Source organism: Falco rusticolus, chromosome 4, assembly GCF_015220075.1.
Source record: "Falco rusticolus isolate bFalRus1 chromosome 4, bFalRus1.pri, whole genome shotgun sequence".
In the NCBI taxonomy this organism is placed as follows: domain Eukaryota; kingdom Metazoa; phylum Chordata; class Aves; order Falconiformes; family Falconidae; genus Falco; species Falco rusticolus.
Genome location: NC_051190.1, coordinates 50138261 through 50155733, shown reverse-complemented (window position 1 = coordinate 50155733; position 17473 = coordinate 50138261). Strand labels below are relative to the sequence as shown.

The 17473-nt window shown below is 49.6% G+C and overlaps 1 protein-coding gene across 1 annotated transcript; it reads left to right on the top strand.

Moving 5' to 3' along the window:
• Nucleotides 1–12293: 12293 nt before the first annotated feature.
• On the top strand, nt 12294–14788 carry LOC119145903 (acrosin-like). The gene is made up of 5 exons (XM_037382692.1): nt 12294–12429; nt 12746–12946; nt 13284–13549; nt 13836–13981; nt 14447–14788. Exons 1-5 carry the CDS (start codon nt 12341–12343, stop codon nt 14786–14788), a joined length of 1044 nt encoding a protein of 347 aa, XP_037238589.1. The 5' UTR covers nt 12294–12340.
• Nucleotides 14789–17473: the final 2685 nt, after the last annotated feature.

Genomic DNA, 17473 nt, shown 5'->3' with positions numbered 1-17473 from the left:
CCTTCAGCTGAGGAGCATGTCCTGCTTCAGACTGAAGGCTTGGTCTTTGAGCCTCCCTAGGGTCAGACAAGTGAGGGTTTGCCATCCTGTGGAAACCCAGTGAAACTGGATGGACACAGAACACTTTCAAAAGACACACTTTACACTTGCATTTTGCAAATTTCTGCAGATTGTCCAGTTCTCTTGAGTTGATCCACAACTCTACCGCCATCAGGAGATATGTGCCTCCTGCCCACAACCTGACAGAGGAGGCGATGCCTAGGCTGGGACGTGAGTGCCCATGCAATCCCTTCTGCTAGTGCAGGGCTGGAAAGAAATGTCTTCAGAGATTTCCTTGGCAAGTATTGGTAAGGAAAAGAGGAGGAAGGAAAGAGGAGAGCGGAGAAGAGGGAAGAAGAGAGAAGAGAAGATGAAAGATGAGAGTGGCGAGCAGGGAAGAGCAGAGAGGAGGGAAGAGGAAAGCAAATAGAGGAGGAGAGCAAAGAGGATGGAAGAGAGTGGAGAGTACAGAAGAGGAAAGCAGAGTAGAGAAGAGAGATGGGAAGAGGAGAGCAGAGTGAAAATTAGAATGGAGAAATAGGAAGAGGAGAGTGGAGCGGTGGTAGGAGGAGAGCGGAGAGACAGAAGAGGAGGGCGGAGAGGAGAGAAGAGGAGAGAAGAAAGAAGAGAGGGGAGAAGAGGGTAAATGAGAGTGGAGTAAAAAAGAGGAGAGCAGAGAGGGGTGACAAGGAGAACAAAGAAGCTGAAAAAGGAGAGCAGAGAAGTTGGAAGAGGATTGCAGAGAGGACGGAAGAGGAGGCAATAGGCAAGAGGAGGGAAGAAGAGAGCTTATAGAAGGGAAGAGGAGAGCAGTTAAGATGAAAGAGGAGAGTGAAGAGGAGGGAAACTGAGAGCAGAGAGGAGGGAAGATGAGAGCGGAGAGGAAGGAAGATGGGAGTGGATAAAAAGAGCAAGACTGTGGAGAAAATGGAAGAAGTGGAAGAGGAAAGCACAGATGAGAGAAGAGGAGAGCCATGTGGAGAGAAAAGGAGAGCAAAGCAGAGAGAAGAGGAGAGCGGAGAAGGTGGAAGAGAATTGCAGAGAGGATGGAAGAGGAGGCAATAGGAAAACAAAGGTGATGGAAGAGGAGAACAGAGTTATGGTAGGAGAGCAGAGAGAACGGAAGAGGAGTGCAGACAGGAGGGAGGAGAAGTGTGGACAGGAGGGAAGAAGAGTGCGGAGAAAAGGGAAGAGTAGAGTGGAAAGGAGGCATGAGGAGAGCAGAGAGGAGCGAAGAGGGAAGACGAAAGCAAAGAGGATGGAAGAGGAGAGCAGACAGCGGAGATGGATAACAGGGAAGAGGAGAATGGAAAAAGTGGAAAAGACAGGAGAGCGTAGAGGCGGGCAGAGTTGTACAGAATGAAGAGGAGATCGGAGCAGAGAGGAGAGTCGAGTGCAAAGGAGAGCAGAGAGGAGGGAAGAGGAGAGTTGAGCGGAGGGAAGAGGAGAGAGGAGATAAAAGTAAGTAGAGAGTGGAGAAGATGGAAGAGGAGATCAGAGAAGATGGATGAGGAGGCAAGATGGGTGTGGAGAGGAGGGAACAGGTATGCAAAGATAAGAGAAGAGGAGTGTGGAGAGGAGGGAAGAGGAAAGCAAAGCTGATGGAAGAGGTAAGTGTAGAGGAGTGAAGAGGAGAGCAGAGTGAAGAGGAGACCGTAGAAGAGGTAAGAGGAGTGCGGTAAAGAGGTAAGAGGAGTACGCAGAGGATGGATGAGGAGAGCATAAAATGCGTGAGGAGATGTGAGAAGATGGAAGAGGAGATAAGAGGAGATAGATGACGAGAGTAGAGAAGAGGACGGAAGAAGAGGGTGGAGAAGACATAGGTGGAGAGTGGAGAGGACGGAAGAAGAGAGCGGTGAGGAGGAAGCGGAGAGCAAAGCTGATGCAGAAAGTGTAGAGGAGTAAAGAGGAGAGAGAAGTGTAGAGGAGAGCGGAGAGGAGGGAAGAGGAGAGCAGAGAAAATGAAAGAGGAGAGCGGAGAGGAGGGAAGAGGAAAGTGGAGATGAATGGGGAGGAGAGCGCAGTATATAAAAGAAGAACGGTGAAGATGGGAGAGAAGAGCAGAGAAAATGGAAGAGGAGGAAAAGGAAAAGAAGAGAAATAGGAAAAGGAGAGCCATGTGGAGTAAATATGAGAGCAAGCTGAAGGAAGAGGAGAGCAGAGTGGAGGGAAGATAAGAGCGGAGATTAGTGAAGAGGAGAGCAGATGGAAGAGGTAATGGAGAATAGTGAAGTGGAGAGCAGATTGAAGAGGAGACAGGAGAGGAGGTAAGAGGAGAGCATAGAAGATGGATGAGGAGAGCGTAGATGATGGATGAGGAAAGCATAGAAGATGGACGAGGAGATATGAGTAGATGGAAGAGATCAGAGAAGATGGATGAGGAGAGCAGAGAAGAGGACGGAAGAGGAGGTTGGAGAGGACATAGGTTGAGAGTGGAGCGGATGGAAGAGTAGAACGGTGAGGGAAGAGGAGAGCAAAGCTGATGGATGACCTAAGTGGAGGGGCATAAAGATTAAAGGGGTGCCTCTAGCTGGGCAGGTGCCCCTGCCCCTGCTGACTGCCCCGTCCTAGGCTGTCAGAGCTGCCCGTTGCTGGCTCCCACCCCTTAAAAAACCTTAACCATAAGTACGCCAAAAACACTTAACCCTTAAAACCCTAAACTTTAATAACCTTACAAATGCTAAAAACACTTAAACGACTTAACACTAAAATACCAAACCCTAAAAACCCTTAACCCTAAAAAAGCTAACACTTCTTTAACACTAAGAACTCCATTAAACGCTACTAAATACTACATTAAATACTAAAACCCCTTAAGCCTAAAAAACCTTAACCACAGAAACCCTTAAACCTAAAAATCCTTAAAACCCTTAAGCCTAAACCCCCTTAACAGTAAAAACCTTTAAACCCAATAACTCTTAAGCTTAAAACGCCCAAAATCCCCTAACTCTAAAACCACTTCACATTAAAAATATTGAAAATCCTAAAAACCATTAACGTAAAACGCCTAAAACCCATTAAACCAAAACCCCCTAAACATCTTGACCTTAAAAACAGTAAAAACTCTTAACCCTAAAATTTTTAAAACACTTAACCCTATATAACCTATAACCCTAAAACCTCTTAAAAACCCTACAAATTCTTAAACCTAAAACCCCTTTAATGCTAACAACACTATGAACCCTTAACCCTAAAAAAAATATTAACCCCAAAACCCCTAAAAAGGCAAAAGCCCTTTAACTTTAAAACAACTTCAGAGGCAAAAAGCATTAACCCCAGGAAAGCTTAACCTTAAAAACCTTAAAAACCCTTAACCCTAAAACCCCTTAAAGCTCAAAATCTTAAAACCCCTAAAACCCAATAACATGTAAACCCTAAAAACCCTAACAACACTTGACACTTAAAACCCTAAAAACCCTTAACCATTAAACCCCTTAATCTTAAAAACCTTAATAATGCTTAAGCCCTAATACCCTTCATCATTAAAACCATTAACCCTAAAACCCATAAAAACCATTAACCCTAAAACCCCTTAACACTAAAATCCCTAACACTTCTTAACGCTAAAAACCCGTTAACACCCATAACACTAAAAAAACTAAATTCACTTAATCCTAAAACCCAAAAACCTCTTTAAACATAAAAATTGTCAAAACCCTAAAGCCTAAAAACACTTATCCCTGAAAATGCTTAACTCCAAAAACACTAAACATGAAAAACCCTAAAAAGACTAAATACCCTTAACCCTACAGCCCATTAACAGTAAAAATCCGTAACCCCCAAAGCACTTAACCCTGCAAACCAAAATCCCCTTTAACCCTAAAAAACCTAAAGCCCCTAAACCCTAAAAATGCTAAAGTCCAAAACCACATAACCCTAAAACCCTAAAAGCCCTTAACTTTACAGGTCAAATATGTGTCTTATTTTCTACACCTGTGCCTCCTGTTACAATTCCAAAAAATCCACGCCTTGCTCAGCTTGTGCCGTTTGTGAGTTGTGCTCCCCGAGCAGAGCCCAGGAGGCAGGGTGAGGAAGGACTGGGCTCCACAGGAATACCTCAAGTGCCTTGCACACAAGAACTATCTCCACAAGGACCCAACCTGACCTAGGAATTACTGGATGGATAAAATATTTGTTTCTGCACGAGATAAAGGTATTAATTGCCATTGTAATCTTTTTAATGATATACAGCTCTGTGTGGAATTGCTTTATGAGAATTATGAACCAAATGATAAAAGGATTCTGCATTGCTCAAAAAACAAAAATGGGGATTTGTGGAGCGGCTAGAAGACAATGGGCACATTATGAGCAATCCAGACCGAGTAACTTTATTGTAACAGCAGGCGGAAGTTACAGCAAGTTGCAGCTGTTGTGAAGGACACGTGAAAGGCTAAGAGAGACAAAGAAACTGTGTACAAGGACAAGGAGATTGTGAAACAGTGTATGTAGCAAGAAGATAAGGAAGTTGGACTGAAAAATGATGAGCTAAGATGTGAAACAGGATGTCTACCTGACAAGAGAGCAGCACGTAGACACTACGCCAGGACCAATCATAGATGACTAGAGTACGCGTGGACAAGTAGCTTTAGCCCATCGCCTCTGAATAGCAACGCATGCGTGGCGTGTGTGTCTTTTGTTAAGAGTATAAATTGCTGTAAGCCTTTTAATAAATCAGCACTAACTTGATCACATTGGTCGTATAAATTGTGTCCAAGTGCCTTCCGAGTCAACAAACCAGTATGGGGAGAGCAGTGGCCCCTGCCCCAGGAAAAGCTGTGTGCCCTGCATGAATTGGTTAAGGAACAGTTAGACGCGGGCCACACTGAAGAATCACATAGCCCGTAGAACACCCCTGTAGTTGTGATAAAAAAGAAGTCTGGTAAATGGCGATTGTTGCATGACCTGCGTAAAGTCAATGCAGTGATGGCCCCTATGGGGTCCTTGCAGCCAGGGCTGCCATCTGCCACCACCATACCAACGGAATGGGATATTTTAGTTATTGATCTGAAAGATTGGTTTATTTACCATTCCTTTAGATCCAAAAGAGAAAGCAAAGTTTGCTTTTACAGTACCAACTGGAACTACTCTGAGCCCACAACAAGGTACCACTGGACCGTGCTGCCTCAGGGCATGAGAAACTCGCCAACCATTTGTCAATGGTTTATAGCCCAAGCCCTGAGCTCAGTGAGAGACAAATACCAAAATGTTTACTGTTAATCATGACACGGATGACATTTTGCTAGCAGCACCGTCCAAAGAGCTGCTGGAGACAGCTGAGAAGGGTGCCAGACATAGTTTAGCAGAATTTGGATTGAATGTAGCTCCTGAAGAAGTTCAGAGGCAAGAGCCCTGGAAATATCTGGGCATGAATGTGCTGAAGGGAACTGTGTCTCCACAACCTATCAAATTGAATCTGGATGTAAAGACTTTGAATGATGTCCAAAAACTTGCAGGAATGCTAAATTGGCTACGGCCTTATTTAGGCCTTACTAATGAACAAATGCATCCTCTTTTGCAGCTTTTAAAAGGAGACACAGATCTTTTAGCCCCAAGGTATTTAATGCCTGCAGCCTTGGCACTTGTGAAAGAAGTCAACAGTTGATCTCTTCACGACATGTGTGGCGTGTAGATATCACGCTTCCTTTAAGTGGTTTTATTTTAATGGACCAATCTTCCCCTTATGCTATGTTGGCGCAGCGGAACCAGGCTTGGCAAGATCCACCGCATGTACCTGAGTGGTTGTTTCTGCCTTTGCAGCCTAAGAAAAGTGCTGTTGAATTGTACGAACTTGTTGCCGATTTGATCATAAAAATCCGAAAAAGATGTTTAGAGTTGACTGGACTTAATCCACCAACTGTAATTATCCCTGTACAACAATTCTATGTTGAATGGGCGCTATTAAACTCTACTGCCCTTCAAATGGCTTTAGCCAGTTTTCCAGGGCAAGTTCAGTACCACATTTCCACCTCATCCACTTTTGAAAATGACTGTAAATCTAACTTTGCAGCCACGGCAACGGAGTCAGAGACGACCGGTCAAAGGTGATCTGCATCATCCAAAGGTGATGCAGAGACTGACCGGTCAAAGGTCAGTGTTCACAGGCGGGTCTGGAAAAACGGGAAAAGACGCAGTCGCTTGGAAAAAACATGGGCAATGGCATTCCCAAATTGTATATCCGGAAGGATCCCCGCAAGTCATAGAGTTACAGGCTGCGGCTTTGGCATTTCAGTATTTTCCAGGCCCCCTTAATCTTGTTACTGATTCGGCATATGTGGCAGCCCTCCTTCCCAAGTTAGACAGGGCTGTCCTTGGCCATGTCAACAATCCCAAGCTTGTTGCAATTTTGATTTTAGTTTGGGAAGAGATTCAGAAACGCCATTCTCCGTATTATGTTATGCGTGTTAATAGCCATACTTCCCTACCTGGTTTTGTAATTGAAGGCAATGCTAGAGTTGATGCTCTAGTTTCTGTGGCTCTGTGCGGCGAATGAAGAGATGGGATGCAGCTTGATGCAAGCAAGTTGTCCATTTATTAGTGATTTTCTTACACATATATACGTTTCTACCTTCTACATATTACACTCTGATTGGTTAAATCTTAAGCGTAAAAAACACTGATTGGTTGATATTTAAGGCACACCGTTAAAACAATAGGAACTTATTGGTTTACCTTGACATAGCAACAGATTCAATTCCAAAGTTAGGGAGTTTCTTTCTACGCGGCTTTCTTGATTAGCAAAGTTACTTATCGGCGCTATGCATTCCCTTACCTGGCTACTTGTTTCTCTGTCCGCCTGGTTGCCTCCTCAACTGTAACGGCGCAGGGGTCTGCAGTTAGCTTGTTCCTTTGTTCCCAGGGCTTGTGCCCTACAAGTTCTAACAAGTCTCTATTCATCAGGCTATCAGTACTTGGACTCTTGTCCTTGAGGCCTTGTCCTACATCTCCCTTTTCCTGTTGCACAAAAAGAACCCCTGAAATCGAACAAGTTATTAATTTTTGTAAGCATTGTAAAATACAAGCTATAAGTAATAAAACAAACAAAAAAGCAACTAAAGCATATATAATCATCTTAACTAAACTGCTTAACCATCCTGAAATGCCCCAACCACTAAACAGTTTATCTAACCAATCCCAAGCATCACATTGTTGAAGATGAGAAACTCCATCCTTTAATCTTTGGATGCTAGCATGAATTGATTCCAAATGATCTGAAAGGTTCATGCAACACATCCCTTCAAACTCTTCACAACCATGACCTTGTGCCAGAAGCAAAAAATCTATTGCAGAGCTCTATTTTGTCCTTGAGGCCTTGTCCTACAGCTCTGTCGGCGCCTGTTCCTGACGTCCATCAGCAAGCCATGTTAGCCCACCAATTCTATCATCTGAATTGGCGATCCTTGTATCATCAATTTGGCCAATAGGGTCTCTCTGAGGCAGCTGCACGCAGCATTGTTGCAGCCTGCCCACACTGTCAAAATGTTACTTCTGTGCCAAATTAGGGAGTTAATCCTAGAGGCCTTCAAGCTTTACAGCTCTGGCAAACAGATGTAACTGATTACAGTGAGTTTGGCAGACAAAAATATGTCCATGGTAAAAAGAGATACATATTCTAGTGCAATGATTGCTACTGCCCACACAGGTGAGACCAGTTGTGACGTCATTCGGCACTGGCAACGTGCTTTTTCTGTGCTCGGTGTCCCTCTTGAAATCAAAACGGACCGTGGACCTGCCTATAATTCCAGGCCCGTCAGTCAGTTCCTTTCCCAATGGGGGATCTCCCACTAATTTGGTATTCCCCATTCCCCTAGGGGCCAAGCCATCGCTGAACGCATGAATGGTACTCTTAAATGCCACCTTGGAAAACGCAAAGGGGGAATGAAGGGAATGACCCCAGAGGCACGATTAGAGAAAGCATGTTATGTTTTACACTTTCTGAAAATCTCTGCTGACCATGCGGTGCCTCCCATTGTGCAGCACATGGTGTCAATTGGTGACAAGCCGCAAAAGCACAAAGGCGCCTTAGTACGCATGAAAGACCCTTGTACTAGGCATTGGTTGGGACTGTGTGAATTGTTAACTTGGGGGAGAGTTATGCTTGTGTTTCTACAGCTGAAGGTCTGCGATGGATACCTGCTCGCTGTGTGCGGCCTAGGCTTAGCGTGCCAGACCATGGGAGCACTGCTGCCGCCAGTCAACGCAACAACTAATGTGTGGCCTCCTTACTGAACCAGTCCTTGTTTGGTGTGCCCTTCCTCAAAACTGACTTGCAGACATTGTTGCAAAAAAGTGAATGTAAGATTTTGACAAAGAATGTGGGGAACGGAGAATGTTACTGAAAGCCTTGTTATTTGGGATGATTACCTCTGTATAATGTTAATCCAAAAGAGGTTGATATTGTTTGCACTTTGAATGTTGATAGTTGTTTTTATGTAGATGCTGTAGTAGTAGGAGGCCATGATGGGACCATGACACCCGCACAAATCAACACGTCAACATGTTGATAAGCATAATGTGCTCAAAGACAATATAACTTTGGATGAAGCATGTAATGATGTGGTTGATTTATGGAACTGATGGGAACGTATTGCAGTGGTTCTTCTCTTATCCGGAGCAACAGCAGGGAAAGCATTCAAGAGTTAAATCACCTTGTTTGTTAGGCAAAGAGGGTCCCTCGTGGAGTTGGCCAAGTCATGACAATCACACCAATATGGCTACATGCTGTAGTCCCTTTATTAAACAAACAGGTCATTTTTATTACTTAAACCGACTGCTCAATCGACTTTACACACAGCTGATTGGATAAAAGTCTCTGGGCCATGTAGGGGTCCGTGTCGCTGATTGGTGAGCATGCTGCAGGCACCTGATCTTAGTGTGCCGCTGAGAGTGTGCTAATTTCGCGGTTCCCAGGACTTGCTCTGCACCTGGCTTCTTGTTTGTGCATAGCTTGTTTTCCTTCTCCCACTGCTTGTTCCCAGGACAAGTTAAAGCTGCTCTGCAGCTTCAACTAACAGGCCTGGGTTCTCCAACCCAGACAATGGTAACATATGTCCTTGGTCCTTTAAACATCCCTCTACAGTTAAGAACGTGAGTCAAATTTGCCACTATGACATACAAAACAGAGCAACTATTGCCCTTTTGATGTTGGCTCAAGGACACGGCTGAGAGGATTGTGATGGTATGAGCTGCATGGATTTTAGGCACCCCATTGCAGCAACACGTTATCAAAATCTGAGAAAATGTCATCCTTTGGGGCATCAATTCACTCAATTGGCAGTATTCTTTGTTTGATAATGCCTTGGTTGCCGTCATCTTTGCAAGGGCCCTGCAGCACACGGCAAAATATGGTACTAGCTGTTCAGAAACAAAAGGGGGGAATGTTGGGGAATGCAGAGGACCTGCAGACAAGTTAGTTGACTTCAAATACTTAGTCCTGTACCTCTAAGACAGCCACAAATTGTCAGGTATGTCAACAGGATGTGAAGAACTGGAATTTAAAACCACAGCCTACGGGCACCTACAGCAACAGCAAATAGCAAGCAAGAAGAAGAACACAAAAACCTGTCAGGGACTGACACATGTACTATCTAAGATATATAAAAAATTTGTATAAACAAGAAAGGCCATTTTGTCCAAACCCAGCCATGAAGACATAGTGTTTTTTCATTCTGCCTCCAACTGCGTCACCGCAGGTTGCTCCACATGGGATCCCTGTCGCAGAGCTACCAGACCCCCTTCCGCCCACAACTGACCACGCTCACGCTAGAGGGCTCCGCAGTGGCTTCGGCTCGGTGACACCTCTGACTATCGGAGTGCTGGGGTAGCAAACTGTGCGTTGGGGACATTACCAAGCCTGCTAGGAGTGCAGGGGAGTGGACTTTGCGCTCTGTGCTACGAGGTACACCTGAGGCCTCTTGACAGAAAGCCGGACTTGTTTGGGGAGGGAGCATGCTCCAGCATCATCCGCAGAGCCATAAGAACTCCTTTCACTGCATGATCAAGAGGAAGCAAAGGGCATGCCCATGTTTCCAGAGATCCCAGTTCAGCTGGAGGCATGCCCTGCAGTCCTGGGTAGGAACAGAGCTGGGAGCTGCAGCACCATGGCTTGCCGGGGCCCAAGCACAGAGCAAGAGGAGGACGGTCCTGGCAGCTTCAGAGGCAGGCCCTTCTGCAGCTCCCGCAGGGGGGGCATGCCTAGGTGGGCAGCAGCTGAGGGCATGCATGCTCAAGCACCTCCAAGTCCTTCCTGCCTCTGGGAGGTGGAGAGGTGGCCAGTGGTTGGCAGGCCTGGTCCTCTTGCAAGGTGGGGACGCTGGGGCTGAGCAGGCACGTCGGCTGACACCGCAGGCCATCCACATGCCTGAGAGGCTCTCTCTCCCCTCTTGCTTGTCACCTCGTCCAGCTTCAGGTTCACTAGTGAGCTGTGCACGCGCACAGGGCTCCCAGCAGCAGCTGGCCCGAGACACTGGGGCTTTCCAAGTGCTGGCTGCCTGTGGCCTGTCTTGCCGTCGGCCTTTGCTAGCAGCCAGGCCTGGGGACCCACCGTGTGGCAGGTGCAGAATGGGACCACACAGGAAGGGCTTTGGGGTGGCTCTCCAAAAGAAGCCAGTGGGTACTGTGGTGATTAGGCGCAGGGCTCAGGCAAGCAAGGCAGCCAGCACTTTGCTTCTGTGTGACCGGCTCCTTGATCCCCCCTTCTCTCCATTTGCCGTGCTTATACGTGCCCCTCATCTTCCCTGAGTCCTGCCTCTCTCAGCCCTGCTCTCCTCCCAGACACGGGGCCAACCCCAGTTATTTTTTCCCCCCTTTGCTCCCAGGTTTGCCCCATCTGTCAACACACATGGTCTTTGGGTGTTGTTAGCTAGGTCACCTTGGACTTGTGTGCCATTACTGACGGGCTTGCCTGGGAACTGCTGTCCCTGCCAGAGTCCTCTCCGCCAAATGACCCCAATCTCTTCCTTCAAGCGTCTGTGAAGTGTGGCCACCTCTGACGGCATTCTCCGCTAGCCACCTGCCAAAACTGGTGCTGAAAGAGCAGGGTTTCCCCAGCAGACAAGTTGTCTTCTCCAAGGCCGCCTTCTGCCTGCTCTCAGCAGACACATGGGAACCGGCTGCTGGTCCCTTTTCAAAACACAAAGCAGCCTTGAGCCCGCTTGCTTGGAGGCCAGTTCTGGGGCCTAGGAAGCCCTGCTGCACCTCAAGGGCCTTGAGAGCAGCTCTTCCACTTTCAGACAGAGCCTGCGTGGTCCTCCTCCTCGGGACCCGATTGCTCCCTCCGCTGTGCGCCTTATGCCTCACCACAGAAGCCAGGATGGCAGCAGGGAGCTGCCGCACCTTTCACAAGCTTGGAGGCTGCCAACCTTCAAGCCACTGCTCTCGACCCTCCAGGGACCTAGCCCTGCTGTGCAAATGCAATGCATGTGCCTGGCTCCTTCTTCTCTCCTGCACTCCAGCAGGAGAGTGAGCAAGGCTCCTTCAGTCAGCGGCAGAATGCAGACTCATGAGACAAGACTGATGCAGGATTCACCAAAGCCATGGACAGTGATGGCACGTTGGGCTGCGAGCAGGAGCATACTTCTCTCTCTAGAGCTTCACGTTGATTGCCCTTGCCACAAGTGGATGCTCAGTGTGTGCCCAGAACTGCAATCAAACTCAAAGACAGCAAGGATACAACACCTGCCAGAGCGCGTTGCTGTGGCTGACATGGCCAGTGAGGAGTGTGCTGCACCTGCATTTCACTGTGCTTTGTGCAGGAAGGTTGATGTTGCTGGGCTGTGCTTGGCTTATTTGGCTTGCCCAGCACTGCTTGGCTGCCACGGCCATCAACAGATTGGCTCTTCAACACCCAAGCACGCGCATGCTGCTGTAGTCATTGTGTTCTTTGTTGTGTGTCTGTTTGTTGGGAAGGAGCCGGTGGCACAGGGCTGCAGAGAGCAGGGCGGCAGGGAACTCCCCAAAGAGGCTGCGAGGCCACGCTGGGTGTTGCCCTGTGAGCTGTTAGCAGGCAGAGCTGGGAGCCAGGCGCTGCTGCCTGCCACGGGGCCTGCCCACCCTGATCGTGCAAGCAGGGCATTGCGTGGGGCTCTGTCAGGGGTGTGCGATCCCAGCTTCCGCCTCCAGTCCTGCTTGGAACCCCTCCTGTTGCCCCCCATCCCTCCCCCACCGCCACCACGCCCAGCACCTGGAACCAGGCACTCTGTGACATCAGCCCCGTGTCCAAGGGTACCCCAGGAACGGGAATCCTGCGGGCACTCTGTCGGTGGCCGTAGGGGTGGCGACAAGCCTTCGTTCTTGCAGCTGCCACATGTTGCTGGTAGTGATGGATGTTCTCCTCCTCCTCGTTGTCCTGCTGGCCATGTGCTGTCCTGTGCATGGCACATGGGATAGCTGTGGGTAAGTGGCCGAGGCTCTGGGAGGGACATTGGGCAACCCTTGTGAGCTTCTCTGGAGGGGTCCTGCTTGTCCCCCATGGCCACCCCAGTGGCTCTTGAAGGCCATCTGGGAGGCTCAGCTCCTTGCCATCACCCAGGCTGCCGGCACAACTCGTCTACGGGCTGAAGCAGAAAGCAGGGAAAGGGGAGCGGGCACACACCCCACGGGTTTCCTCGGCCCTTCTGGCCATGCCTTGAGGGGAGGGAAGACAGCTGGCCTTTAGCCGGAATGGCACAAGCTTCCATGGAGCTAACCAGAATGGAGTTTCTGGTTACAGAGGCACCTGCGGCCTTCGGCCTGCGGCTTTTCACTACGGCATGTCGCGCGTTGTGGGTGGCACAGATGCCCAGCCAGGGGCCTGGCCCTGGATCGTCAGCATCGAGGCTCTCTTGGAAGGAGGCACGGCGCACATCTGCGGGGGCTCCCTCATCAGCCCACAGTGGGTCCTCACAGCAGCCCACTGCTTCTTCGAGGACAGGTAAGGAGGACCAGGGTTCAGGGCTAGCCCCACACTCTAGCAGGTGCCCTGAGTGCAAAAGCACGTGCTGCTCCCGTCCCGTTGCCCTGCAGTACGCCCAGTGCCTGGGCACTCCGCAGCCACCTGAGAGGCTGCTCAGGAGAAGGCTGGGCTCATGCCACTGCTTCCCAGCAGCCTCCAGCTCGACACTGCTTGAGCCCAAGGAGCACGTGGTCTGTCACACCCTCCCAAGCACTGCTTTCCTCTCTGCCTTGCCAAGCAGAAGGCAGGGCGACTGCTGTGCTGCTGCAGCATGTGGCTCTGCTCCCTCTGAGCCCTCTCTCCATCTGCCTTCCAGGAACATCACCATGTGGCAGGTGGTGGTAGGTGCCACCCAGCTGACCCAGCTGGGACCTGAGGCCCAGGTGCGCAACATCAAGCAGCTGCTGGTTCACCAGCACTTCAATAATATCACGTGGAGAAACGACATTGCCTTGCTGGAACTGGAGCAGCCTGTCCAGTGCAACAGCTATGTACAGCTTGCCTGCGTGCCCGATGCCTCGCTGAGAGTCTCGGAGCTGACAGAGTGCTACGTCAGTGGCTGGGGTGCCAGGACTGCAAGAGGTGAGCTCCCAAAATATAGTCACGTTGAGAGCGCAAGCTTGGCCAGCTTGGGGAGGCAGGTTGCTCTTCCTGACGGCAGAGGCGAAAGCCAGAATCAGGCTGTGGGGACGTATGCCTCTTAGAGAGGGGGGCGTGAGCCACTGACCCAGAGCAAGGCAGAAAGGAAGGAGCGGTCCAGCGCCTCCCCACATGCAAAGCCAAGCCCCGGGATAGGGCTTCAGTCACGCAGGGAAGGAGAACTGGCAATGAGCTGCTGGGTGTTCATTCCTTTCTGTGCTCTTCACAGCTGGAGGATCGGCGTATGTGCTGCAGGAGGCCCAGGTCCACCTCATTGATGCCGGGGTCTGTAACAGCAGCGGCTGGTACAGAGGGGCCATCCACACCCACAACATCTGTGCTGGCTATCCGCAGGGTGGCATCGACACCTGCCAGGTAGGAGCGTGCTACAAGCCAAGCCCCGGCAGCACGGGCAGCCCCGCCACAACCGCCCAAACCTGCACCGTCACGGGCTTTTCCTGGCCACTCACACTCCCATTGCTGTGTCCCCACTGCTGAGGGCCTTACCCCCCTTCCCCTTTTGCACGCCTTTGCCCAGGGCCTGCCTGCCTTGTCCCAGAGGCCTGGCACTATGTCCACAAAGCCCACCCAGTGCCCTTGGCAGCCCAGAGCTTCACCATCCCAAACGTGCAACATCCTTCTGCAGCACCTGCAGGACAACTGTGCTGCAGGGAGAGCGAGCCCTGCCTTACAGGCCCACCACCTCCTCCCAGGAAAGCTTCTCCAGAGCTTGGCTGGCCACTAAATACAGCTCTGGAAGTGCCATGAGAGGGAAGGAGCCAGCCACTGGGCTGACGGTGGCCACCCAACAACCCCTTCATCCTCTCTCCTCTGCTGCAGGGGGACAGCGGTGGGCCTCTTGTGTGCCAAGACAAGAGCGCTGACTACTTCTGGCTTGTTGGCCTGACCAGCTGGGGGATGGGCTGTGCGAGAGCAAAGAAGCCCGGAGTCTACACCTCCACCCAGCACTTCTACAACTGGATCCTGGAACAGATGGGCCTGCACACAGCAGTAGCGACTACTGCAAGGCCGCAGCCAGCCTTCACCTCCACCCCCGTTCACAGGCCAACACCAACAGAAGCAGGAAGGTTTACACCCTGCCCACTTCCAGTGCAGAAGCTGTGGGATTTCCTTTCTTGGCTGCAGAAGCTGGTGCAGTTCCTAATAGGAGAAAAGGTTTGATCAGCAGGACGGAGAGGATCCAGGGCTGGCTGCAGCGCACCACCACCACCATTTCCCGCTGGGGCAATGCCTGCTGATGCAAAGGCAGCCTCAGTGTCAAAGGCCTGCTCTGTCCTGCCCGCGCTCCTCTCAACGGAAGAGCTCAGCTGGCTGAGTCCCTGCAATAAAGTGTTTCAGTTCTGTGGCTAACCAGGCGCCAGTCCTCTTCAGTCTCGTGTGCAAGGCCAGGACTTCCACGCCCGGCACCTGCCGGAGGAAGCAGGCTGCAGGCAGACAAGTCGGGCACAAAGGGTCACAGCAAAGGGCTGAAGCTCTGCCTGCTCAGCAAGAAGGATGAGGGTGCAGTGGAACAAGGGAAGGCAGGTCATTGCGGGGCTCAGGGCCTTGGGGATGGCAGCTGGAAGCACAGACTGCCTTAGGCCCGCTCCTGGTGGGATCCCTGTGTGCGTCTGTATGAGGCGCAAGCGAACTTGAACGTGGACTCTCAGGGCCCAGGAAACACAGATCTAGAAAGACCCAAGGCTTGCACCAGGCACTGGTGAGGGAGCCTTGGCTTTGAGCCCCACATATGACATGGACTTAATTTCTAGACTGTTATCTGAGGCATCTACGAACACGTTGTGCTTATGAATCCAGGGAGTGAGGCTGTGTTTCTGTTTCAGTAGCCTCATCCTCTGGTCTCATGGTTTAATGCCGGCCGGCAACCAAGCACCACGCAGCCGCCTGCTCACTCCCCCTCATCCGGAGGGCTGGGGAGGAGAATCAGAAAGGAATGTAAAACTTGAGGGTTGAGATAAGAGCAATTTCATAATTTAAACAGAATAAAGAGGTAAGAACATCAGTAATAACAATGATAATAGTAACAATTAGGATGGAAAGGTGGAGGAAAGGGGTAAAATCCAAAGGAAAAGGGAAAAGGGGAAAAAAAACCCAAGTGATGCACAGTACAACTGCTCACCACCTGCTGACAGATGCTGAATGACTTTTAATACGGAAGGGGGAGGGGTATCCCCCTCCAGAGGATTTTTTTTCTTCCTCACGGATCTTTACCTGTTTAGGGGTGGTTCTTCTCTTATCCGGAGCAACAGCAGGGAAAGCATTCAAGAGTTAAATCACCTTGTTTGTTAGGCAAAGAGGGTCCCTTGTGGAATGTTGGCCAAGTCATGACAATCACACCAATATGGCTACATGCCGTGCTCCCTTTATTAAACAAACAGGTCATTTTTATAACTTAAATCGACCGCTCACCCGACTTTACACACAGCTGATTGGATAAAAGTCTCTGGGCCATGTAGGTGTCCGTGTCCCTGATTGGTGAGCATGCTGCAGGCGCCTGATCAGAGTGTTCTGATTTCGCGGTTCCCAGGACTTGCTCTGCACCTGGCTTCTTGTTTGTGCATAGCTTGTTTTCCTTCTCCCACTGCTTGTTCCCAGGACAAGTTAAAGCTGCTCTGCAGCTTCAACTAACAGGCCTGGGTTCTCCAACCCAGACAATGGTAACATATGTCCTCGGTCCTTTAAACATCCCTCTACAGTTAAGAACGTGAGTCAAATTTGCCACTATGACATACAAAACAGAGCAACTATTGCCCTTTTGATGTTGGCTCAAGGACACGGCTGAGAGGATTGTGATGGTATGAGCTGCATGGATTTTAGGCACCCCATTGCAGCAACACGTTATCAAAATCTGAGAAAATGTCATCCTTTGGGGCATCAATTCACTCAATTGGCAGTATTCTTTGTTTGATAATGCCTTGGTTGCCGTCGTCTTTGCAAGGGCCCTGCAGCACACGGCAACAATGGTACTAGCTGTTCAGAAACAAAAAGGGGGAAATGTTGGGGAATGCAGAGGACCTGCAGACAAGTTAGTTGACTTCAAATACTTAGTCCTGTACCTCTAAGACAGCCACAAATTGTCAGGTATGTCAACAGGATGTGAAGAACTGGAATTTAGAACCACAGCCTACGGGCACCTACAGCAACAGCAAATAGCAAGCAAGAAGACGAACACAAAAACCTATCAGGGACTGACACATGTACTATCTAAGATATATAAAAAATTTGTATAAACAAGAAAGGCCATTTTGTCCAAACCCAGCCACGCAGACATAGTGTTTTTTCAGTCTGCCTCCAACTGCATCACCGCAGGTTGCTCCACATGGGATCCCTGTCGCAGAGCCAGCAGACCCCCTTCTGCCCACAACTGACCACGCTCAGCCTGAAGGCTCCGTGGCTGCTTCGGCTCGGTGACACCTCTGACTATCGGAGTGCTGGGATAGCAAACTGTGCGTTGGGGACATTACCAAGCTGTAGGACAATGCCTCAAGGACAAGAGTCCAAGTACTGATAGCCTGATGAACAGAGACTTGTTAGAACTTGTAGGGCACTAGCCCTGGGAACAAAGGAACAAGCTAACTGCAGACCCCTGCGCCGTTACAGTTGAGGAGGCAACCAGACGGACAGAGAAACAAGTAGCCAGGTAAGGGAACGCATAGCGCCGATATGTAACTTTGTTAATCAAGAAAGCCGCGTAGAAAGAAGCCCCCTAATTTTGGAATAGAAATTGTTGCTATGTCAAGGTAAACCAGTAAGTTCCTATTGTTTTAACGGTGTGCCTTAAATATCAACCAATCAGTGTTTTTTACGCTTAAGATTTAACCAATCAGTGTGTAATATGTAGAAGGT